Below are 26,073 nucleotides of genomic sequence, written 5' to 3' on the forward strand. Positions count from 1 at the left end.
ATCAGGTTGTCCCACATGAGTCTCACAGTCTTTATCCCCATTTTACAGATGAGGGCACTGAGGCACAGAGATGTTAAGTGACTTGTCCACAGTCACACCGCTGCCAAGTGGCAGAGTGGGGATTCAAACCTATGACCTCTGTCTCCCAAGCCCGTGCTCTTTCCACTGTGCTATGCTGCTGCTTATCAGTACCATAAAAGTAAAACAAATAAACCCCAACAATTGAGAGTAAAATAACACATCTGATAAGTGGTGTTTGTATTCTTTGTCTATTTGACAAGAGGATGTCTTTTTCTCTCTTTGTTTTAGGAAGCCTATACTATTTTAAGCAGATTCGAAGTTGATGTAACCAAGGAGGAGTCAGAAGGAGTTGACACCCTGAGGTATTCTTTTAACAAACTACAAAGCAAAGCTGTGAGTATTTTCTTTGTTGTTTCTATGATAAAAACCCTTTGGCTCGGTATTTGTCAATACCAAATTCATTAAGTCAATGTTAATATACTCTTATTATATGTATACTTTGATATGTGCTTTTCGGGACTCCGTTCAATTTAAAGTAGACCTTCCCTTTGATTTGCGAAAGGCAGACCAACAGCATGGCGTAGTGGAAAGAGCAAGGGCCTGCAAGGCAGAAGATCGTGGGTTCTAATGCTGGCTCTGCCACATGTCTGCCACATGTGTGACCTTGGGCAGGTCACTTCACTTCTCTGTGCCTCAGTTGCCTCATCTGTAAAATGGGGATTAAGAGCGGGAGCCCTGTGTGGGAAAGGGACTGTGTCCAACCCGATTATCTTGTATCTACCCCAGCGCTTAGAACAGCGCCTGGAACGTAGTAAGCGCTTAACAAATACTATCATTATAATTACTATTGCGTAAGGAAATAAAGGAACACCACATTTCAGAGAGCAAGGGCTATCGAATGCTCTTGTCCTAGGACAAAACATTTCCATTTTGTACACTTTCCTGTGACTTAAATGCTTCCCTGCCCCATATAAATCTTCTCCGGATATACAGGAAGAAAAGCACTGATTCCCTACCTTGTGTCCCCTTGGAAGAGTTCAGTATCCGTAAGAGGCAAGGAGCTCCCAGTCTAATGGGGAAGCGGGCATAAAATACCTTATGGATAAGAAATGTTTAAATAATAACGAACATACATTGGTACGAAAGCGAGTCAGGATTTACTTATTAATGCATTCGATATTCCGGTGACTAAATTGTTACCCCCACGAGGATTATTACCACTAATGATAAAAACAGGATATTACTACTTTGCTTTTTACCTTTAAGGCTATTTTGAGTATCGATGATATCCTCTAGACTGTAAACTTGTCACGAGCAAGGGACTGTGTCTGCCAAATCTGTTGTATTCTCTTAAGTGCTTAGTACAGTGCTCCGCAAGTGGTAAGCGCCCAATAGATACCACTGATGATAACAACAGTGTCTGTCAGGTTCTTTCAACGTGGAAAAAAACCCCAATACTCTCTCCAAACCTTAATTTTTTTTCAGGTTATGAATGATCTCTGCTTATATTTCTCTTCCCATTGTGTATCTCCTGATCATTTCGTGATCTCTTAGTGCCTCCACCCTTGTGTGGGCTAGGAAAGGGTTGGGAAGCCCAGAAGTTAGAATCAATCGATGGTATTGATTGTACTGAGCACTTGGGAGAGGTCAAGACAACAGAGTTGGTACACAGCAAGGGGGAGACAAACATTAAATAGATATAAATATATACAAATATAGAAATAAATATATCCAAATATTCCTTGTGAGTAGCTCTCGGAAACCCCCCAGAGCTGGGGCTCAAGAGAGCCGAGTTCTAATCCTGACTCCGCCTCTTGCCTGTTGTGTCACCTTGGCCAAATCACTTAAATTCTGTGCCTTCGTTTCCTTATCTGTAGAGTGGGGAATAAATGACTAATCTCCCACCGCCCCCTTAGACTGTGGGTGGGATTACGGGTCAGGGATTGGGTTCAAGTTCATTATAGGTTATTTAACCCCAGCGCTTAGCACAATGCTTGGCACAGTGTTTAACAAGTGTGGTATTTTTATTGATGGAAAAGGTTGAAACTAATAGCTAGCCCAACCATCGAGTTCGATTGCTGTCATTTATGCATGAAATTGGTCAGTAACAAATTGGTAATTCATCTGCATATTTTGCGATCTTATATCCGTTTTATAACGAATAGCGGCTCTTGGTTTCCATTTTAGTATACTGCCCAAGATGAACTAGTTCAAGTTCAGCCCAAATTTAAAAGCAGTCTTCTAGAGTCCGTCGAAATATTTCGCGAGGATGTCTCCAACTTTGCAGAGTCGTATGAGACGGTAATTAGTAGAATGTTTTGCAAGTATTTTTTTTCATTATCTGCATGGCCGGCCTGTGATATTAAACATGCACGTTTTTGAAAAAAAAGTGGTGCAATTTGCAGTTTTCAGGGGTTATTACTTTTTCTCCCAAAACCATCTGCAGAGTTAAAGTGTAGTAGAGGGCGATCTCCACTCCTTTAAAGGTCCCAGGAGCAAAAACCTGATTGTAACCAGGCCCAAGTCTCTCCAGCTAGAGAAAAAGATTAATAGATGAGTTAAAAGAGCAAGGGGTGGAAACACAAAAAGGAAAACAAGGATTAAAAATGAAAGGGCAAGGAACAAAATGAAGAATATATGTATATATATGTCTCTCTCTCTCCCTCTCTCTCTCTCCCTCTCTCTCTCTCTCTCTATATATATATATGCTGCCTGACTGATTGGACAGTGCCAGGAAATATGTTGGGATATAGTCTGGGCCCATCCTTTTGCACCAATCAGCTTCATCCGCTTCCCCCGGTGTAAGGTGATACCATATCAGAATTCCATTTTAGCCGGGGTGGTCAGCCCCATATGAAAGGGGAAAAGGGTGATATTCTGAAAGCCCGGGGGCCCTTTCCTTAAGTACATAAGCCATGACCTTCCTCCCACCTTCCCCGCCGCCCCCCCTGAAATTCCAGCTGCAAAGAGGCATTATCCAGCTAAGAGGGAACGGGTAGGGTTAGCTCTTTTTGATGTTAATGGAAGCCCCATATATAAGCGTTCTTGGCATTCAAATATGGAAGGGTGAGTTTTAGGCCCTTATATTTTCAAAAATAAAAATAGAGATCTCAGTATTGCTTAACTTAGAACACAGAGTAAGTGCTTAATGAACATCAGAATAATAATAATGACTTTATTCAAGAAATTATGTGGTAGAAAAATGAGCATATGAATAAAATAGACACTGAACCTTTTTTTTTAACCTTAGGAAGGACCCATGGTTCCAAATATAGCACCCCAAGAAGCCAGCAATAGACTACAGATATTTCAGGTAAAGCTAATTTGATGATTAAATTGAAAGTCTTTAAAAAAAATTTTAGAAAAAACGGCACCATTATTCTGGTTCTCTCTGTATGGAGTTTGCCGCAAAAATGTAAGTTTAACATTAAATTGCTCTTACATTCAGTGAGAGCTTTTGAGCCTCTTAATTCTTCTAAGCTGTTACTTTTTTCTCACCCCAAGCTTAGTAGAGTTTTACTGTAGCTTGGCTTTAGCTGCTATGCCATCACTCCGTGGGCTAGGTAGATTTTTTCAAAAAAACTCCCTGTAGAAGTTGCTATTTTTGGCCCAACTGGGCCTAGATGTCCTTAGCATTAAGCCACCACCCTCGCATTCGTAGGTTAAGGCCGGTATTTCTGGAGCCACATAGTGCTAGTCTCCTCTCCAAGACCATCCCGGAAAGACCGCTGCCAGCGCTTCCATCACACTGACCACACTTCAGACCTTCCTGCCTCTAAGGGTGCCTTTCAGGCTCTTCATCGGTGAATCTGTGGTATTTATTGAACGCTGAGTGCTCTGCGCACAGTAGGCTTTCGATAAACACCACAGATTCACTGATGAAGAGCCTGAAAGGCAAGTCTACTGAGCATTTGGGAGAACCCAATTTCACAGAGTTGGTAGACAAGGGTTCCCTGTCCACAGTGTGCTTACAGGTTCCTTACTGCCAAGGAGGCCGGGAGTTCTAGCACGTAGACTGGCAGCGGGATGAGGAGGGTACAGTGTAGAACCCCCGAACTCCAAGAGCAGCCGTGGATTAGGAGAGCTCTCCGGCCATATAGCACACGCAGGGATCCGATACCACGGCTAAAGTAGCCTGTCTGCATCCCCTCTGCCGAACTGTTTTCAGCTCTTCCGGGCCAAATCCCTCAAAAGCATAAGAGATTTGATTCCCCCTAAACTTCAGTGAGTCAGATAGGATCCAGGATGACCTCATGAAACCATTTTCAGGTTCTTGAAGACACTTCCGGACCTGTGCAGATGGTTTCGAGATAAGCCAAGCTCATTTAGTTTTTAGACTATGAGCTCGTGGTGGGCAGGGAATGTTTCTGTTTCTGTTATATTGTACTCTCCCAAGCACTTAGTACAGTGCTTGGCACACAGAAAGAGCTCAATAAATAGGATTGAATGAATAAAAAATCGTGAGCTCCACGAGGAAAAGGGACTGTTTAATTCTTACCTTGCTCCTAGCTCTCAATATGGCATTCCACCCATAGAAAGCGCTATGACTGAATATATTCAAACCAACAGACATGTGAAATATAGTAAGAGTAGGATTCAAATAAGAGGCAGAGTGGTCTAGTGGATAGAGCACAAGCCTGGGAGTCAGAAGGATGTGGGTTCTAATCCTGGTTATGTCTCTTATCCGCTGTGTGACCATGGGCAAGTCATTTCACTTCTCTGTGCCTCAGCTACCTCATCTGTAAAATGGGGAATAAGACTATGAGCCCCACATAGGACACGGACTGTATCCAACCTGATTAGTTTGTGCCTGTGTGTCTGTATCCCCTAAATCAGAAGGTATTTTTCACTAGGTTTCTGACAAAGCTGAATTATATAAAATTATTCCAACAATTAAAGTTGATCATTGCATTAGAGTAATTCCCTCATGATATAGGAGTTTTCACGTAGAATTGATCATTAAACTTTTGGGTTTTCATTTTAGGCCAATTTTGATGATTTATGGAGGAAATTTGTTACCTATTCTTCTGGAGAACAACTCTTTGGCTTACCTGTCACTGACTATGAGGTTTTGCATAAAACCAGGTAAATTCTGAAAATGCTTGCTCAGTTTCCATAGCAAATAGAACATAATAGTGTTAATATGAATTTCAGATCATCCTCTGAAAGAAATATGGATATGCTCAGTTCTGCCATAACATGCATATAGGATAGAGCACCGTTAAGGAATTAGGGACCTTTCTTCTGACAACACACTTCTATGTGGATAGAAGAAGCGGTAGCTTTGGTCAAGACACGTCCTGTCAGTCAGTGGGATTTATTGAGTGCTTAATATGTGCAGAGCACTGTACTAAACACTTGGGAGAGGAGAGTATAAAAGAATGGGTAGATACATTCCCTGCCCACCAAGATTTTATTCATTCACTTGTATTTATTGAGCACTTACAGTCTAGAGATACACACACACACACACACACACACACACATAGAGTTGTGTGTGTATACATATAGGTATGTATATATAGTCATAGTTTTACATAACCTGAGTTTTCCTTAACATGGATTTTTCCAGAATGAAACCCATGCATTATAAGAGGACTGAGTATATATGATCTCTCTCTTCCTACATTCAGACTAAAGCTAAAATGCCCGTGGAAGAAAACCAGCCCTGGAGTTGAGCTGTCCTAATCCACTAGCAGTTTTCAGGGCTGATGTTTGAGAGACTGAAGCAAAATGATCCTAAGAAAAATTAAAGCTTTCAGTCTTTCAGGCAACAACGTATGGCCCCTTTAATAAAATCAGAATGGGCCGAGCAGAAATGACAGGAACGAAAGACAGAAAGGTAGAGTGACACATCCCCAGAGGCCGAGACAGACACGCTCAGAGAGACGGAGACAGAAAGACAGAGATAGAAAGATTCCGTCAACTGGGTGTTTTTAATTTCTCTGAAAAGAGTTTCTGCTTGGAGCTCAATTTCCTTCTCCTGCTTCAGAGGGGACCCCAGACAATAGTGGAACAGAGTGGAGCAAAAGACACTAAAGTTGCTGGACTAGCTCACTACTAATCATAAAAAAACCAAAGGGGGAGAGAAGCAGTGTGGCCTAGTGGAAAGAGCACGGGCCTGGGAGTCAGAGGACCTGGTTCTAATGCCAGCTCAGCCCTTGTGTCGGCTGCGTGACTCGGGGGAAGTCAATTCACTTTTTTGGGACTCAGTTACCTCATCTGTAAAAGGGGGATTCAACCCTACTCCCTCTTTCCTAGACTGTGAGCCTCATGTGAGATAGGGATTGTGCCCAATCTGATGAACTTCTATCCACCCCAGACAGTCAGACAGTCAGTCAATCACATTTATTGAGTGCTTGCGGTTTTCAGAGCACTGCACCAAGTATTTGGGAGAGCACAATTATGCTATTGATGCCTGTCTGCTTGTTTTGTTTTGTTGTCTGACTCCCCCTTCTAGACTGTGAGCCCGCTGTTGGGTGGGGACTGTATCTGTTGCCGAATTGTACTTTCCAACCGCTTAGTACGGTGCTTTGCACACAGTAAGCGCTCAATAAATACGATTGAATGAACCCAATATAGTAATATAATAGACATATTCCCTGTCCACGATGAGCTTACCCCCCAGCGCTTAGAACGGTGTGTGGCACAGAGTAGTTGCTTAACAAGTACAGTTATTAATTATTGTTGTTGTTAGTGGGCAGAAATGGGTCCAGAATGAGGAAGGGAGTTTTGGAGATAGAGATGGATGAGGAGATGTTAAGAACTGTCACTGCAGGATATAACCCAGAGTGAGACCATAGATTATCAGGCAAAGGTAGGAGGAACGGTAAAGATTTTCCTATATCCTCCCTCTTCCCGGGAACAGAAGTGCTCTTAGAACCCTCGGACATTTAATGCCAGTAGAGCGGTCTCCTCTCTAGGGACTAGTGGATCGTATGGTCAATAATCCACCAGTCAGTGGTGTTTATTGAGTACATTCTGCGTGAAGGGTACTGAACTGAGAGCTTGGGAAGGCACAGTATAAAAGTCAGTAGACAAGTTCCCTGCCCACATAAGCTTACAGGCTAACGAGGGTCACTAGGCATCACTGAGCACGGAGCTGAAATCCTCCAGACCAGCTGGATCCCAAACACGGCGAGAGTTAGGATTACCAGGACAAATTTCTAAGACCTCTTGAAATTTTGGTTTCAGGAAGGAACTAGGATTGCTACAAAAGCTCTATGGATTATATGATACCGTAATGAGTAATATCAGTGGTTATTATGAGATACTCTGGGGAGATGTAGATATTGAAAAGATTAATGCCGAACTTCAGGAATTTCAAAATCGGTGAGTGTTCTAAAATACATTTTCTATTTAGCATTTATATAGTCCCTGACATTTTAGAGGCTCCACAATATCCAATTCAAATGAGTATTGAATGGTTGCTAGCTCTGGAATTGCTTTTTTCTGTTATTTTCACTTTCCCCTTCTCTATTTTCTCCATCTCCCCGCTTTCCCTTTCCCCTCTGCCTCCTTGGTACCCTGCCTCTCTGCCTCTTTAGTCCCTTCCCCAAACCCTACAATAATAATAATAATAATAATAATGGTATTTGTTAAGTGCTATGTGCCAGGCACTGTACTAAGTGCTGGGATAGATACAAGATCATCAGGTTGAACAGAGCCCACGTCCCAAAGAGGGCTCCAAATCAGAGTTGGAAGACATGTTCCTTGCCCACAGGGAGCTTACAGTCCAGCTGGGGAGAGAGGCATTAAAATAAATGTCTACTGAGGGAGGGTATAAATCCTTAAATGTTTAAAGGGTTTAGATCCAAATTCATTGGTGATGCAGAAGGGAGAGGGAGTTGGAGAAATGAAGGCTTAGTCGGGAAAGACCTCTTGGAGGAGATGGGATTTTAATATCACGGCATAGTGGATCGAGCACGGGCCTGGGAGTCAGAAGGTCATGGGTTCTAATCCTGGCTCCACCACTTGTCTACTGTGTGACCTTGGACAAATCACTTTATTTCTCTGGGCCTCAATCACCTCAGCTGTAAAATGGGGATTGAGAGTGTGAGCCCCAAGTGGGACAGGGACCGTCCAACCTGATTTGCTTGTATCCACTCCAGCACTTCGTACACTGCCCGACACATAGTAAGCCCTTAACAAATCCCACAGTTATTGTTATTGTAATTATCATTAATATGGCTTTGAAGGTGGGGAGAGCGATGGTCTATCAGCTATGAAGGGGGCGAGGGAGCTCCAGGCCAGAGGCAGACGTAGGCAAGGAGTCAGCGGAGAGATAGATGAGGCCGAGGCAGAGTGAGTAGGTGGACGATAGTGCGGGACCCTCGCAGGAAATCAGCGAGATAAGATAGGGCTCCAGCAGTCCTGTTCGGTGAAAGCGTAACGGAGTGAAGCCATTTTTTTCAAGTAAAAAGACTAACTTTCCTCTTCCTAAAGGTGCCGCAAGCTTCCAAAGGGACTCAAAGATTGGCAGGCCTTTCTGGATCTTAAGAAAAGGATAGATGACTTCAGTGAATCCTGTCCCTTATTAGAAATGATGACTAACAGAGCAATGAAGCAGAGGCACTGGGATCGTATCGCAGAAGTGACGGGAACCCAGTTTGATGTGGAGTCTGATTCTTTTTGTCTGCGAAATATTATGGAGGCACCCCTCCTTAAAAATAAGGATGATATTGAGGTTAGAGGTGGCTGTTAGACTCACGTTTTCCTTCTCTATAGTATTCTCTTTTGATATTTGTGTTGTTAAAACTTCCCAAGACGTTCGTTTGCATGTAGAAAGACCTCCCTCCAACCCGATTTACTTGTATCGACCCTAGTGCTTAGTACGGTGCCTGGCACATAATAATCACTTTAGAAATACCACAGTAGTTATTATTATTATCATTATTATAATATAGGAGGAGGTCAACATTCTATCAAGAACATAATGCGTGTGCCTAGAAGAGCCCCCGCCCAAACCACGTCACGGTGGCCCGGTTGCTTCGAGCAAAGACCTGGCATCACGAGGCATCATCATCAATTAACCGTGGTATTTTTTGAGTGCTTACTATGTACCAAGCACTGTATTAAGCACTTGGACATCTAGAAAAGTTTCGTCTAGAGGCTCATTGGATTCTGGCATTCTGTTCTGTGTATACCGATGGGTGAGTGTTTTAGGTGTGTGCGGGTGCGGTTGTCAGGGCGGTATAATCTCCTCACAGGCAACTACTCCAGTGCAAAAATATTTCTTCCCAGCTTCGTTCAAACAATCAGTCCATCAGTAAAAATAATTCTGGTATTGAAGCACTTACCATATGCCAGGCGCTGTTCTAAGCGCGGGGTGGATGCAAGCCAATCTGGTTGGATACAGACCCTGTCCCACATAGGGCTCACAGTTTCAATCCCCATTTTCCAGATGGGGTAACGAAGGCATAGACAAGTTAAGTGACTGGCCCAAAGTCGCACAGCAGACAAGTGGTGGAGCCGGGATTAGAACCCGTGGCCTTCTGACTCTAGGCCCATGTTCTATCCCCTAGGCCCTGCTGCTTCTGTGCTTCTCAGTCAGTCGGTCATATTTATTGAGCACTTACTGCATGCAGAGCACTGTACTAAGCACTCGTGAGAGCACGTTATAACAGTATAGAAGAGTCAGTCGACTTAGACGCTTGGGAGAGTACAATTCAACAGACTTGGGACCTTGTTAGGGAACAAGAGATAAGCTGAGAAGAAAGTGGTGGGCTTGGGCTGAGAGAGAGAGAGAGATGGATAACCCATCACCTGGATCAGTCGGGAAGTGAAGGAGACGCAGGAGAGAATAGAGGAGACTGGGAAGTGATCGAGAAGGCCACGCAGAGGGATAGCCAGAAGAAGAAAAGCGAGACGTAGGAGCAGAGAGCCAGATGTCTGGCTAGCAGCTCCCCAGTGCTTAGCAGAGCGCTCTGCAAATAGTAAGCGCTCAAAAAATACCAACGACTGATTGTTCGAAGAGGAGAATGTGCCGCCAAACCGCCAAACCGAAGTCAATCTTTTCTTCGCTTTCCCTTTTTTTGTTGCCGCCTGAGGTATCTGGCTGTCCCTTGTTGTCCACTTACCCTTCTGTAGAGAGTTGAGTGCTCTTGTCAGTCAATCAATCCATCCATCAGTGACATTTACTGAGATCTTTCTGTGCGCAGAGCACCCGAGTAAATGCTTGGGAGAATGTATCTACTTGTTCTAAAACAATCTCTGACCTCAAGGAGCCGAAAGAAATGGGATCAGCGAGAAGATCCTAGTTCTCTGCCCAGCACATTAATGCAGTGCTCTGCACATAGTAAGCGCTCAATAAATACGATCGATTGTTATCGAGAGTACGTGCTGAGGTTCATAAAAGTGTCCTTTCCACTCCTAGTTAAGATTCAAAACCAGACTTCTTTAAAGAAAATATGGGTGCCCAGGATCGGTAATTAAAGTTTCATCAGGGAGCATTTTCGTGGGCTACGTGAAGACCCTCTCATCCGAAGAAGGATTGTCAAAAAAAATTCTTTGCTTGGCAGGACATCTGCATCTCTGCCATCAAGGAAAAGGATATCGAAGCTAAACTGACTCAGGTAACAGAAAGCTGGACTAATCAGAGTCTGAGCTTCTCCTCATTTAAGGGAAGAGGAGAGCTTCTGCTCAAGGGAACGGAGTCAGCAGAAATCATTACGTTGATGGAGGACAGCTTAATGGTCCTGGGCTCCTTACTTACCAACAGGTAAATCTTACGCGTTTGTCTCTTCTCATTATATATTTATTGATATCAAGTGACCGTTAGGAACCCGATATTACAATTTCAGCAGAAATCTTAGGCCTCCACCTCCCTCCTTTCTGTCTCCCATTCCATTCTACACCTAATCACCTGATCTCATAATTCGCCCCTCCAGCCAAAATGTTAATAGAATCCGACCAAGAGGGAGCCAGATTGGGAAGGGCGTATCGCTCGTGGGCCTCGTATCGACAGAAAGCAAATTGCTAATTGCCAATTTACTCCAGATATGATATTGAGCAGTGCACAGCAGAAAGCAACTAAGTAACCCAATGAGCCTCTTGGGTAAGCAGGCTGAATTTAAGACTGAATTCAGGGAAGTTTTGATCAGTCTCAGAGGACACAGAAGTCAGTGAGGAATAGCCCATCTGTTTAAAGGGCCCGGACTAGAAAAAACAAGGCCAACCCCACTGCCAGAACCATATTTTCTCACAGGATCTTTTCACTCACTCACCGACAGAGAGATTTCACTGTGATGGCACCTTAAGTGAGAAGGGCAAGAGGTGTAGGACAAATATGTAATAATAATAATTGAGGTTATTAGTTTAAAAGTTTACTGTGTGCCAAGCGCTATACTAAGCACTGGGGTAGGTACAGGTTGATCAGATTGGATACAGTCCCTATCGCACACAGGGCTCACAGTCTTAATCCCCATTTTACCGATGAGGGAACTGAGGCACAGAGAAATGAAGTGACTTGCCCCCAAGGTGACACAGCAACTTGTGAGCGCGTCCCTCTAGACCGTTAGCTCGATGGGAGCACGGAACGTGTCAACCAACTCTGTTGTATCGAACTCTCCCAAGCGCTTAGCACACAGTTGGGGCTCAGTGAATACCATCGATCGATTCTTAAGAGTATCCGTGGAGTGACTAGTCTGGGCAGAGCAGCGTTTTAGACTCGGTGAAGAATTACAAAAATCGAGACTCTTCCCTTCAAAAGCTCACTATTGAGGGGGGAGAGACAAGAGAACCGAGCAGTCCGTTGGGTGAGAAGCCTTGAGGCCATGATGGAGAGGAGTTAGATGCAAGTAGCAATAGGGAATTATTGAAGGCTTGAGGGGTAAGCGATTAGGGAGTAGGGTGGAAATCTTGGGGGGAGAGTGGCACGATCAGGTCGATGCTACAGAAAATTTCCTTCACTAAGAAACAAGAATCAAAATAATTTTACTTCATAATTAAGAAGCCCTCCCTAAGACCCCTCCTTTTAATAATGATGGTATTTGTAAAGCGCTTACTATTTGCCAAACGTTTATGTTTTACCTTGGAGGGTACTCTCCCAAGCGCTTAGTAAAGTGCTCTGCACGCGGTGAGCACTCAGTTAATACGATTCGCTGACTGACCTCACTTCCCCTACTGCCTCTCCCTACTGCACTTTACTCTTTATTCACCCCGCCTTCAGCCCCACAGCACTTACACACTTTATGTATACATAGGGATCATTTATTTTAATGTCTGGATCCCCCTCTAGACTAAGCTCCTTTTGGCCAGGGCACATGTGTCTTCCAATTCTGTCATATTTACTCTCCCAAGTGTTTAGGACAGCGCACTCCACAGTAAGTCCTCCGTGAATACAGTTGATGGATTGATTTTTCGAAGTCAGAATAGTAACTGTTTTGAAAGGCATCAGCCTTTTAGCATTATGAGCGTCGCCATGCCCTATTTTAAAGAAAAACGGGAAGGCATTTTTCCTCTCTCGCTATTTTTTTTTTTTAATTTCTCTTGCCTCCAAATCTTTCATCGAACTCTGCCCGGTCCACTTCTGCTTCTAGATACAATGCTCCGTTTAAAAAGAATATTCAGAATTGGATCCTCAAGCTGTCCTCCTCGTCAGATATCATTGAAGAGTGGCTGGTAGTACAGAACCTCTGGGTCTATCTCGAAGCTGTCTTTGTCGGTGGAGATATCGCAAAGCAGTTACCCCAGGTGAGCGGATACGTCTTCTGCGAAAGCAGGCGGGAGCGTCTCTGTAAATGGTTTGGCAAGGACCTGGGCGGTAACACGTTTCTTACAGTTTTAAACAGCTCCCACCCGAAGGCTTCGGTAGTACATCCAGTGTCTCAAAATCAACACCGTTCGGTCAGTCGGTCGATCAGTTTTATTTATTGAGCGCTTTCTGTGAGCAGAACACCGTACTAAGTGCCGGGGAGAGTACGGTACATAACATAACACAATATAACACTATAACACGTTATGACACTAGATCGGCTAGAGCGTGGGCCTGGAAGCCAGAAGGACCCAGATCCTAATTCTGACTCTGGCACCTGTCTGCTGTGTGACCCTGAACAGGTCACTTTATTTTCCTGTGCCTTAGTTCCCTGATCTGTAAACTGGGGATTGAGACTGTGAGCCCCACGTGGGACTGGGGCTGTGTCCAACCTGATGGTCTCGTTATCTATCCTAGTGCTTAATACGGTGCCTGGCACGCAGTAAGCGCCTAAGGAATGCCATCGAGAGAGAGAGGAGAGGCGCTACAAAGATGTGGCTGACAAGGGGACGGGGTAACTAATAGTCCCTTTGATAGAGCAGTGTTTTCAACAGGCTCTGCTTGTTTTCAGGAAGCCAAACGCTTCCAGAACATCGACAAGTCTTGGATCAAAATCATGCAGCGGGCGCACGAGAACCCCAACGTCATCAACTGCTGCGTGGGAGATGAAACGATGGGACAGCTGCTGCCTCATTTACACGAGCAGTTGGAAGTGTGTCAGAAGTCGCTTACGGGGTAGGAGCAAAACTGTCAAAATAGCGGATTATCTGTGTTTCCGCCCGTCTCGGTCATTTGAACGTATTTCCGGTTGGTAAATCCTCTTCCCCCTCCACCCCCGGGGCCCGGAATTGGCGTAGGACGGGCACGGGGACCTGCGGATTGGACTCGCATCTTCATTTTTTCATATCTTCTGTAAGAACTGTGCTTTCGCCCCCATTTTCGACTAGGGTTGCCATCTGAGAAGGTCGGCGCAAAGCCCGTTAGTATCCAACAGACCGTTATTTTCCCCACCTTCAAAGGCTTTTTGAAGGCACATCTCCAAGAGGCCTTCTCCGACCAAACCCTCTTTTCCTCTTCTCCCACTCCTTGCCCTTGGATTTGATCCCCTCCCTCAGCCCCACAGCACTTATGTACACATCCCCAGTAAAAGCCTCTGGAAGGAGGGGGGAATCTACGTCAAACGAAGATATTTCCCGAGCTCTTACCCTGCGCACAGCACTTTACTAAGCACCTGGGAACTTACCATCACTCGGTTCTATGACTCAAACTATCTGTGAAACCAAGCAACGTTTTGGTGGCCTTAACAAAGAGCTTGTGAACCTGTGTTCCAAAAGAAATAAAAAACACATAAAAGAGGGACGGAACTATTCCGTCGTCGTCCGCGAGCAGCACGTTGGAACTAAAACACACTTACTGATGGAAATCTTGCTTAATTTTTAAGCTATCTGGAAAAGAAGCGGCTCCTATTTCCCAGATTCTTTTTTGTATCTGATCCTGTACTCCTGGAAATTCTTGGGCAAGCAAGTGATTCCCATACTATACAGGTCAGTTTTTTCATCGCTTTCTCCGTGATGTTTTGTCCCATCCAGTATATCTACTCAAAAAATAGGTAATAGAAGTTAATAAAAGTTAACATTTTGAAAACTGAGAAAAGGAAAGGAAGAGTTAGGGAACATTTGATCCTCACAAAAGTAGGTTATATGTATCTTATGGTCTATTTGGGGGCAGGTAGTTTCTGTGCAGGAAGACCCAGCACGGCCTAGTGAATAGAACACGGGCCTGGATGTCAGAAGGACCAGGGTTCTAATCCCGGCTCCGCCGCTAGTCTGCTGGGTGGCCTCGAGCAAGTCACTTCACTTCTCTGGGCCTCAGTTACCTCATCTGTCAAATGGGGATTAAGACTGCGAGCTCCTTGTGGGACAGGGACTGTGCCCAACCCGATTAGCTTGTATATACCCCAGCGCTTAGTAAAGTGCCTGGCACATAGTAAGTGCTTAAATGCCACAATTATTGTTATCATTATTATTAAGTGGGGTAAGGAACCAGACCCTTGAGTATCAGCAGGCTTGCAGCCTGGTTCCCTGGCTTTTCAGGCCTGCCACGGGGAGACTGTCAACCTCAGCCCTTCCAATTAAAGGGAGCGGCAGGGCCTACTGGATAGCACTTAGTACAGTGCGCGGCACTTAGTAAAGGCTTAACAAATGCCCTTTATGATGACGATAATCATTATAGAGCTCGGACCTGGGAGTCAGAAGGACCTGCCTCCTAATCCCGCCTCTGTGTGACCTCGGGCAAATCGCTTGGCTTCTCTGGGTCTCAGTTGCCTCATCTTTAAAATAAGGATTAAGGCAGTGAGCCCCATATGGCTCAGGGACTGTGTTCAACTTGATCAGCTTGTATCTGTCCCACCACTTAGTACAGTGCCTGACATATAGTAAGCGCTTGACAAATCCCATTAAAAAAAAATGCAGTGGAGTCACCAGTGAGAAATTGGGGCTCTCTGTGGCAACTCCAAGTTTTTTTTTTATGGTATGTGTTAAGCACTTATGTGTCAAACACTCTTCTGAACACTGGGGCAGAAACAAGTTAATTAGGCCAGACACAGTCCCTGTCACGCGTAGGGCTCGGTGTCTAAATAAGAGGGAGAAAAGATAGATATTCAAGGTATTTAATCCCCACCTTACGGTTGGGGAAACTGATGATGATGATGATGATGGCATTTGTTAAGCGCTTACTATGTGCCAAGCACTGTTCTAAGCGTTGGAGGGGATACAAGGTAATCAGGTTGTCCCCCATGGGGCTCACAGTCTTAATCCCCATTTCACAGATGAGGTAACTGAGGCCCAGAGAAGTGAAGTGACTTGCCCAAGGCCACACAGCTGACAAGTGTCGGAGCCGGCGATAGAACCCGTGACCTCTGATTCCCCAGCCCGGGCTCTTTCCACTGAGCCACGCTGCTTCTCGGGCCCAAAGAACTGGGTCCCAAGAAGTGAAGCGACTTGCCCAAGGTCACCCAGCAAGAAGTTGGTAGAGCTGGGATTAGAACTCAGGTCCTCTGACTCCCAAGAACAGGAACTGTGTCCAACCCGATTTGCTCTTATCCATCCCAGCGCTCAGTGAAGTCCCTAGCACATAGTAAGCGCTTAACAGATACCATTATCATTATCATTAGGCCACACCGTGACCTGATTCTTTTATACGTATAAGGAATTTTTTATGTATCTGCAGAAGTGTATTTATGAGTGCGTGTCCAGAATGCAAAATAACCATGTGATTGTAGAAGCGGAGATGGGCTTATGCAGTTTTTTAGTAGAGCTGATGTTGAGGGCGGGGTGATTTTCTTATTTGTCATATTTTCTTATATTCTCATACTGGTATTTTGTCTCGTAGCCGCACCTACCTGCAATTTCTGACAACATAAACTCAGTAGAGTTTCACCCGAAGGATTACGATCGGATGATGTCTGTTATATCAAGAGAAGGAGAAAAAATTCCTGTAATTTGAATTATTTGCAATTTTACTGTTAAATTTGCAGATTTTAATGTTGGCGGTAGAGAAGTCACATTCTGGCAGCAGAGATGAGACAAAGCTAGAAAAGATTCTCATTGGATATTTTATCAAAATGAGTTAATTTACCTTCTGGGTCAGCCACCTCTCTGTGAGCTGCTAGTTGAGCTAGCGTGTGATCTCGTTAATCAGTTCACTGCACGCTCACTATGTGCAGAGCACTGTTCTAAGCGGTTGGGAGAATACAACATACCAGAATTAGCAGACGTATTCTCTGTCCGTAATGACCTTAGAGTCGAGAGGGATGAGCTTGCAAAACTGACGAAGACTTGTTCCCAGTTTTTTGTAACGTGAATTCGCGATTTTATTTCAGTTGGATTCCGCGGTGATGGCTAAAGGACCAGTAGAGATTTGGCTTCTGGATCTTTTAAAGATGCAGATGTCTTCCTTGCACTGCATAATCCGGGCGGCGTTTTACCAGATCAGCGATGCAAGTTTCCAACTGTTGGCTTTTCTTTCTCATTTTCCAGCCCAGGTAAGACCCTCCGACGATATTTCAACTGGAGAAAAATGGACTTTCGGGAAGAAAAATGTGTTTGTTTTTTTTTATCTTGTAGGTCGACAGTTGAGCCGCTGTACCTCTTAAAAGGCAGTTGTAACGACAGTAGAGATTACTTGTCGGCTCTGTGCAAAGCACTATCGGTCAAGGGGATTTATTGAGCGCTTACTGCGTGCAGAGCACTGAACTGAGCGCTCGGGCGAGTCCCATATAATAGATTTGGAAGATAGCTTCTCTGCCCACAGCAAGCTCACAGTCTAGAGGGTTGTCCTGAACGCTAGAAAAAAGTCTGGGGTTGAGAACCGGGCATAGGCCCCAGGCCCTCCGGGGACCAACAACCTAAGAGTAAATTTGCGAATCTGAATTTTCCTGTTGGATTTTTATAGGTAGGGCTGCTGGGAATACAGATGCTGTGGACACATGATTCCGAAGAGGCCTTGCATAACGCAAAGGATGACAGGAAAATTATGCAGATAACCAATCAGAAATTTCTGGATCTTTTAAACGTCCTCATTAGTCAGACGACGCACGACCTCTCCCAGTTTGACAGAGTGAAATTTGAGACCCTAATCACCATCCACGTGCATCAGAGGGATATTTTTGATGACCTGGTAAAGTCTACTTGAATTCATCGTGATATTTATTAAGCGGTCTGTATGGTCAGATCCAACGCGGTTCTCACAATCTCATAATCTCAGACAGGAGAGTTAATATTCTCCCGCCATTTTACAGATGAAGAGGCTGAGCCCCAGCGATGTGAACGAAGGCGTGGACGTTACCGTACCGGTTACACATTAGCTTTGGTGCCCATTCCTCTCTCTCCTCCTCATTTTTCTTCTCTCTCTCTAATGCCCACAGTCACAGATACATTTCTCCGTCATCGTCTTCATCATCAACGGTATTTATCGAGCGCTCAGTGCGTGCAGGGCACTGTAGTAAGCATCCGGACGAGTACAGCGCAACAGAGTCGGTAGTCACGTTCCCAGCTCGCAGTGAGCTTACAGTCTAGAGCTTACATCGTCATCATCACCAGTTGGTATTTATCGAGCACTTACTGTGTTCAGAACACTGTACTAAGTGTTGGGGCAAGTACAATAATAGTTGGTTGACACATTCCCCTTTTCTCACTACGCATTTTGACTGCAACTCTTAGGGAATTAGAAATCATTTCTCTCACTGTACATACCTTTTTGGACACAGAGTGCCATAGGCGCTTAGTACAGTGCTCTGCACACAGTAAGCGCTCAATAAATACAAATGAATGGATGAATGTCAGAAGAAATCGTGCACGTGCATGTCTGCATTCGTATACGATGTCAAACGCGAGTATTCCAGTGTGACTTTTTCTTAACGGGCTCGCAAGGGTATACCTCCTACTCGATTGAAGAACGGTGTGGGTTTTGCTTTCTTGAATAGCGCGATTAAATCCCATTTCATTTTAGCTCTGAGAGATTTTCAAGTGTACTAGAGAAAGGTGCCTTTTGACGGGATAGGTTGGGAAGGATAACACTTGGAAAATTCAGTGTTTACATTTGTGCTCATAAAAACATCTCATTAAGATACTTTGTCAGTGGTGCGTATTTTCATCGAAATTAAATCCCGTAACTATTTTGGATTTTTTTTTTTTATGGTATTGGTTCAACCTGTTTGCTTTGTGTGTTGTGTTTCCCCTTCTCTCTGTCTGTCGAATCCATGTTCTAAACCACCAACGAAGAATAGCTCTTACTAAGTAGGGGAGGCTAAAGATAATGTTATTTAATTTAATCGATCGTACTCATTGATTAAATAAATTTAATTAAGCCGAGTCACGTATATCGTCCGTTGGATAACAGATGAATTCAAATAAGCATTTCAACCAGGAAAGTAGAGACGGTGTTTCACATTTTAAATGTTATTCAGATAGTATTGGTTAAATTAGATTCAGTCTTAATGCTACCAGTTGCCACTAGGTTTCTGTATTCTGCAGTGCAGTTATGCATTATGAATCTGTATTACGTGATACTGAATACAGGCGAGGTAACTCTCGGTGTTTTTTTTTTTTTTTAAGGTAAAAATGCATATCAAATCGATAACTGATTTTGAATGGCTAAAGCAGAGCAGGTTTTATTTTAAAGAAGATGTGGACCAAACGTTAGTGTCTATTACAGATGTCGATTTTATTTACCAAAATGAATTTTTGGGATGTACCGATCGCTTGGTCATTACGCCACTAACAGACAGGTGAGGAGCGTATTTTTCATTATTCCACTCTGCGGTTATTTAAAATATGAGGGTTTTTTTTTTAAATGAATTCCTCAACTTAATTTGAGAAGCACCGTGTCCTAATGGAAAGAGCACGGGCCTGGGAGTCAAAAGACCTGGGTTCTAATCCTGCTCTGCCAATTGCTTACCGTGTGTCCTTGGCCAAGTCGTTTCACTTCTCTGGGCCTCAGTTTCCCCAAATGTAAAGTGGGGATTATTCACGCGGTCCCTCAGTCGCATCGATTGAGCGCTTACTGTGTGCAGAGCACTGTCCTAAGCGCTTGGAAAGTACAATTCGGTAATTTTACAGTTAAAATCCTCCTAATTAAACTGTGAGCTCAACGTGTGAAAGGGGCAGTGTCTCACCCGAATGACGTCGAGCGCTTAGTACGGTGCTCTGCACCCGGTGAGTGCTTAATAAATACAATTGAACTTGCATCTACCCCAGCACTTAGGGGCTTGACAGAGACTTAACAAACACTACAGCGCCTAGCACATAGCGCTTAACAAATGCCACATTTATTATTGTTATTATGATTATAATCATAAGTAGAAAAGTAATTGTAGTAAGCCTGTGAGAACTGGAAAAAATGCAAATGTTTACTTAGCCCCAAAGAAAAACTTTACTGAGAAGCATCAAAAAAAAAAAAAAGGAATCCCTCAGAAGTCATCATCAATGGTATTCACTGAGCGCTTACTATGCGGCGAGCACTGTACTGAGCACCTGGGAGGGGACAGTAGAGAGTTAGAGTTGGCAAACCCGATCCATGCGCACAGCGAGCTTAGACTCTAGAGACACCTGTGTTTTAGACCGTGGTGTTATCCCAGGGAAGCCTAGGGCAGGGGATTTAGTCAGCTGACTGTAGACGTGAAGCTTCTCGAAGGCAGGGATCTCGTCTACCGTCTCACGTCCCCCCCTCCGAGCGATAAACTTGGCACGGGAAGGGGACGTGTCTGCTAATTCTCTTGTGTCGTCCTCTCCCAAGTGCCGAGTACAGTGCTCTGCACATGGTAAGCGCTCGATAGATACCACCGATTACTCTCCCGAGCGTTTAGCAGAGTGCTCCGCAGACAGAGAGCTCTCAATAAATACCCCTTATTGACCGATAGATGAGCTCCCCAGAACAGTGAGTTTAGAGCGAAAAGAGAAATGTCCGGAGTTAAGGGATGAGAGGCGGACGTAACCGAGGAGGGGGCAGTTAGGAAGGAGAGGTGGGTTAGTCACAACTGGTATTTGTTAAGCGCTTACTATGGGCCAGGCGCTGTACTAAGCGCCGGGGCGGATACAGGCAAATCGGGTTGGACCCGGTCCCTGCCCCTCGTGGGGCTCGCCGTCTCAGTCCCCATTGTACAGATGAGGTAACCGAGGCACCGAGAAGTGAAGCGACCTGCCAGGGTCCCAGAGGAGACAGATGGTGGAGCTGGGATTAGAACCTGTGACCTTCCGACTCCCAGGCCCGGGCTCTGTCCACCCCGCCATGTCAAACCGAGCCCTGATAGTGTTGCAGAAAGGAGGTCCGCTGTATCAGAGACAGCTGAGATAGCAAAGAGGATTAGGACAGAATGGAATCTTTTAGACTTCCCTTAGGCCGGAAGCTTGTTGAGGACAGGGAACGTAATAATAATGTTCGTATTTGTTAAGCGATGACAACCTCATTCCCCTGTATCTACTCCAGCGCTTAGAACAGTGCTCTGCACATAGTAAGTGCTTAACAAATACCGACATTATCATTATTATTATCACAGAGTCATCAGGTTGTCCCTTGTGAGGCTCACAGTTAATCCCCATTTTACAGATGAGGTAACTGAGGCACAGAGAAGTTAAGTAACTTGTCACACAGCCGACAAGTGGCAGAGCGGGGATTCGAACCCATTTCCTCTGACTCCCAAGCCCGGGCTCTTTCCACTGAGCCACGCTGCTTCTCTACCAGCTATTATACTGTAGGCCTCCGAGCGATTAGTACAGTGCCCCGCACACAGTAAGCGCTCAGTAAATACCAGCGATTGCTTTTTTTAAAATGGTATTTGTTCGGCCCGTTCCCTTCGTTCGTTGTGTTTTCCCTCCTCTCCTTGTCTACTGAATCCGTGTGCTAAACTTCCAGCCGAGACTAGCCGTTGCTAAGTAAGGGAGGCTAGAGGTAATGTTATTTAATTCAGTCAGTCGTATTCATTGATCAAATCAATTTAATTAAGCTCGCACACATCGTTCCCGAGATAACGGACGATTTCAAATAAGCATATCAACAAAAGTAGAGACGGTATTTCAAATTTTAAATGTCGTTCAGATGGCACTGGTTAAATGAGATATAGTTTTAACGCTACCAATTGCCAGTAGGTTTTTGGATTCTGCAGGGCAGTGTTTCATGATGAATCCGTTACGTGTGATATTTGAAACACAGAGGATCACACAGTGAGCGCTCAGTAAATACCAGCGATCGATTGATTTACTGCCTGGTGGCGTTCAGAGGGCAGAAACCTCAATATAATGGGTTTAGAAGAGAGTTAGTGGAGCAGTAATGAAGACAGCAGGGATGGAAAGACCTCTTCCAGGAGTTGAACTAGGCGTGGGAGCTCGGAAGTTGGGAGATGGCTGGAAGGGGACTCAAAAAATAGAGGTGATGATAGTAGTGATTGTATCTGTTGAACTTTTCCTGCCTCCCTAGTACTAGACAGTAAGCACCGGGGTAGATAGAAGATAATCAGGTGGGACACAGTCCCCGCCCATCGTGGGGTTCGCCGTCTAATTGGAACGGGGAACAGGTGATGGATCCTCATTTGGCAGCTGAGGAAACTGAGGCCCGGAGAAGTTAAATGACTCGCCCGGGGTCACACAGCAGGTAAGTGGCGTGGACGGGATCAGAGCCCAGGTCCCACTGACTCCCAGGCCCTCGCTGCCCCTCTGGTCCAGGGAAGACTCTGGTGGCGCCGTCTGTACGATACATTCACAAGGCCACTTTATATTTCGGAATGAACTATCTTGCAGGTGCTATATTACCCTAGCTCAAGCGTTGGGAATGAACATGGGAGGAGCTCCCGCGGGACCGGCCGGAACTGGGAAAACCGAAACCACCAAAGACATGGGAAAGGCACTGGGAAAATACGTGGTCGTGTTTAACTGCTCGGATCAGATGGATTTCAGAGGCCTGGGCAGGATTTTCAAAGGCAGGTGTTAATTACGTCCCATCTCCTCCAAGAGGCTTTCCCCGATTCTCTTTTCCCCGACTCCCTCTCCTTTCCGCGGCGTAATAATTAATGATGATAATAACTATGGTAACTTGTTAAGCGCTTACTATGTGCCAAACGCTCTTCGAGGGAGTAGATAGAAGTTGATCACGTTGGACACAGTCCCTGTCCCACGTGAGGGCTCCCGGTCTTAATCCCCATTTTGCAGATGAGGTCGCTGAGGCCCCGAGAGATGAAGTGACTTGCACGGTGTCATATAGCGGACAGGTGGCGGAGCTGGGATGAGAGCTCAGGTCCTCCTGACTCGCAGGCCCATGTTCTCTTCACGAAGCAGCGTGGCTCATTGGAAAGAGCCCGGCCTTGAGAGTCGTAGGTCATGGGTTTGAATCCTGGCTCCGCCACTTGGCAGCTGTGTGACTGTGGGCCAGTCACTTCGCTTCTCTGGGCCTCAGTGACCTCATCTGTAAAATGGGGATTAACTGGGAGCCTCACATGGGACAACCTGATGACCCTGTATCTCCCCCAGCGCTTAGAACAGTGCTCTGCACATAGTAAGCGCTTAACAAATACCGACATTATCATTATTATTAGGCCACCTGCTTCTCTGTGCCCCTTTGGCATTTGCTCCTCCCTCCCTTCTGCATCACCTTGACTCGCTCCCTTTGCTCTCCCCCCCAGCCCCCTCCGCCCCACCGCACTTATGTATATACGTATACGTCTACAATTTTATTTATTTCCATTGACGCCTGTTGTTTTGATGTCTGTCTCCCCACCTCTAGAATGTAAGCCCGATGCGGTCAGGGATCATCTGTCTTCATTGCTGTATTGTACCTCCCGATCGCTTAGTACCGTGCTCTCCACCCGGTACGCGCTCAATAAATACGATTGAATTTGCTATTCACCCCACCCGCGGCTCCACAGCGCCTAGATCCTTAATTTAGTTACAGTAATGGCGACGGTAAACCACTTCCGTATTCTGACCGAGAAAACTCAATGGGTACACGTACCGGGGTGGCCCCAGACGACAAAGGTGGGACGCTGTGGGCAGAGTGTGTCCGTGGAGTCCCTATGGATCGGACAGGATTTGACGGCACTTGAAGGCGAATGTCTAGACTGGAAGGCGATTGTGAGCGGCAGGGAACGGGTCTACCAACTCTGCTGTCTCGCCCTCTCCCAAGCGCTCAGTACGATGCTCTGCACATAGCAAGTGCTCAAGAAATACCACTGATCCATTATGGGGGGGCAAAAAGGAATTGCTTGGGCTTGATTCTTTTCCACGTAGTCTGGGAGTCTGTGTTTTCTCGAAACTGTTTTCTCATCTCAGTGAGTAAAAGCGTCTACGTGGGAGTGTATTTATAACTGTCCTTCCCACTCAAAAATGAGTGCTATCGCTGGCGTAGCTAAACAGATTTAGAGCGCTGCAGAGAAGACTCGGATGTGAGCCCCGAGGGGTTTTCCGTTCAGCGTGCACAGATCGTCTGTCATCCGGCGAGAACTGTTTACCGTTTAGGCAGGACTGCTGCCGTTGGACGGGGCCGTGGATGACGCGCCGTACCTCCCACGGGGTCGTGGCAGAGAAGCAGCATGGCCTAGTGGCCAGAGCCCAGGCCTGGGAGGCAGAGGACGTGGGTTCTAATTCTGACTCTCCCAGTTGCCGGCTGTGTGACCTCGGGCAGGTCACTCGGTGTCTCGGTTCTTCTGTTCTCCCTCCTACGTAGACTCTGAGCCCCGTGTGGGACAGGGACTGTGCCAAACTTAATTAACTTCTGACTCCCCCAGCGCTTAGAACGGTGTTTCGCACATAGTAAGCACATTAACAAATCCCCTAAAAAAGACGACCGCATCAACTGGGCATCACGTGGTGTGATTAGGTACGAACGAAACTGTTTCAGCAAATAACTGGGTGACCGGGGAGTTAATTTACTCTCAATAAGGTCATTTGTCGATATGTTTTGTGTTCAACTTCCGATCACTCCAAAGTAACATTTGAAAGTTGTTTTTTCCCACGTTAGGTCTGGCACAGTCAGGTTCCTGGGGTTGTTTCGATGAATTCAACAGAATCGAGTTGCCCGTTTTGTCAGTGGCAGCCCAACAAATCTACATCGTCCTGACGGCGAGGAAAGAAAGGAAGAAGCAGTTCATTTTCTCAGACGGCGATTGTGTCGACTTAAATCCCGAGTTTGGAATTTTCCTGACGATGGTGAGACGTTAGGGTTCGAGAGTCATTTGATGCGCCGAGGGAAGCCGTGACTTCTGGTAGGGTAACGGGAAAGCTGAAGAGTTCACGGTCCCGGTTTCCCCTTCCGGGACTTGCTGCGTCCTCCTCCTCCCATTGCTCTTTTCACGCTTCTGTCACATCAACCGGTGCACTTGCGTGATTGTGTTCTTTCTGCCTCCCCTGACAAGACGCCAAGCTCTTTGAGAAGTCCTTAGCCAATCAGTGGAATTTTGTGGACACAGAGCACCGAACGGATCGCTTGGGAAAAGGCCCTAGCTAAAATTCAAGATCCCTTTCCCTGCAGGAGGGTGCAATTATTAATAATAATAATAATAATAATGTTGGTATTTAAGTGCTTACTATGTGCACAGCACTATTCTAAGCTGGGGTAGATACAAGGTAATCAGGTTGTCCCACGTGAGGCTCACAGTCTTAATCCCCATTTTACAGTTGAGGGAACTGAGGCACAGAGAAGTGAAGTGACTTGCCCACAGTCACAAAGCTGACAGGTGGCAGAGCCGGGATTCAAACCCATGACCTCGGACTCCCAAGCCCGGGCTCTTTCCTCTGAGCCATCAAAAGAGTGGGCTGAAAGACCAAAAAAAAAAAAAAAAAAGATTTGCAAATAATGGGAGTAGGGGGAAGAACGAGGATAAAATAGTAGTGCAAATGGGACCAAATAACAGAATGAATAATTATATGTCCAATTGAATCCGTGTATATTATTTTCAAGTGCCGCCGAGTCGCTTCCGATTCATAACGACTCCGTGGATATACTTTTTCCAGAGTCTCGTCCTCTGCCACGTCCGCAACCTTTCTGACGGTTCGTCCGTTATCGTCGTTATGGTCTCTATCCGTCTAGCTGCCGGCCTGCCTCTTCCACGTTTTCCCTGGACATTTTTCCTCCGGAGAATTAGTCCTCCCGATGATTGTCCAAAATACGTTAATCTAAGTGGAGTCATTTGGCCTTCCAAAGACCACTCTGGCTTAATTTGCTCGCAAATCTAATTGTTTGTTTTTCGGGCAGTCCGTGGTATTCTCAAAAGCCTTCTCCAACGTCACATTTCAAAAGAATCTTAGAGCTCTTTTATATCTCTGTCAGGTCAGGGGGTTTTCCTCAATATGGTGGCCAACCTTTGCTTGGTCAAAAATAAAATGTTCCTGTTGACCTTCCCACATGATCCGGTAATTCCCAACCCTCCCTTCCCCCCCTTCCCACCATGTTCACCCCTTGGTACCCTCTCACCCTCTTTAAGCTTTCCCTCCCTTGTACCTCCAATCACAGTTTTTCAGATGGTTTCCTCATTTTGCATGTGATCCCTCCCCCGGTCTCCAGCTCCTGCCCTAAATGAAGCCCAGTGTTCCGGGCTGTACAGGGTGAAAATTTAGAAACAGCCGAAGTTGGAACCGGGATGACCAAATCCCCGAATCTGTGGCTTCTCCCCATGATGCCCTCTTCCCTGGCAGTTAAGACATCTTGCTGCGTGGTTCTCTCCTAATCCCTTAGAACAGTGTTCAGCACAGAGTAGAGACTTAAAAAGGACATCAGCTGGCTAAAGCGAGGAGCAGATCGAGGACAAAGTGCAGCCC

General features: G+C 45.5%; 1 protein-coding gene across 3 annotated transcripts in view; it reads left to right on the forward strand.

Annotated features, from left to right (window-relative positions):
- DNAH8 (dynein axonemal heavy chain 8) overlaps positions 1 to 26,073 on the forward strand; it is a 168,971-nt gene that overhangs the window by 43,765 nt on the left and 99,133 nt on the right. For all 3 annotated transcript variants that reach the window (XM_029047258.2, XM_029047260.2, XM_029047259.2), the window contains exons 29-44: positions 310 to 414; positions 2,209 to 2,322; positions 3,272 to 3,334; positions 5,006 to 5,106; positions 7,216 to 7,353; positions 8,467 to 8,707; positions 10,542 to 10,741; positions 12,561 to 12,714; positions 13,347 to 13,510; positions 14,217 to 14,319; positions 16,166 to 16,270; positions 16,656 to 16,817; positions 17,228 to 17,452; positions 18,889 to 19,061; positions 22,066 to 22,244; positions 24,278 to 24,465. In XM_029047258.2, coding sequence (XP_028903091.1) covers positions 310 to 414; positions 2,209 to 2,322; positions 3,272 to 3,334; positions 5,006 to 5,106; positions 7,216 to 7,353; positions 8,467 to 8,707; positions 10,542 to 10,741; positions 12,561 to 12,714; positions 13,347 to 13,510; positions 14,217 to 14,319; positions 16,166 to 16,270; positions 16,656 to 16,817; positions 17,228 to 17,452; positions 18,889 to 19,061; positions 22,066 to 22,244; positions 24,278 to 24,465 — 2,415 coding nt within the window. The remainder of the gene's footprint in view (positions 1 to 309; positions 415 to 2,208; positions 2,323 to 3,271; positions 3,335 to 5,005; positions 5,107 to 7,215; positions 7,354 to 8,466; positions 8,708 to 10,541; positions 10,742 to 12,560; positions 12,715 to 13,346; positions 13,511 to 14,216; positions 14,320 to 16,165; positions 16,271 to 16,655; positions 16,818 to 17,227; positions 17,453 to 18,888; positions 19,062 to 22,065; positions 22,245 to 24,277; positions 24,466 to 26,073) is intronic.

Source organism: Ornithorhynchus anatinus, chromosome 19, assembly GCF_004115215.2.
Source record: "Ornithorhynchus anatinus isolate Pmale09 chromosome 19, mOrnAna1.pri.v4, whole genome shotgun sequence".
Classification (NCBI taxonomy): domain Eukaryota; kingdom Metazoa; phylum Chordata; class Mammalia; order Monotremata; family Ornithorhynchidae; genus Ornithorhynchus; species Ornithorhynchus anatinus.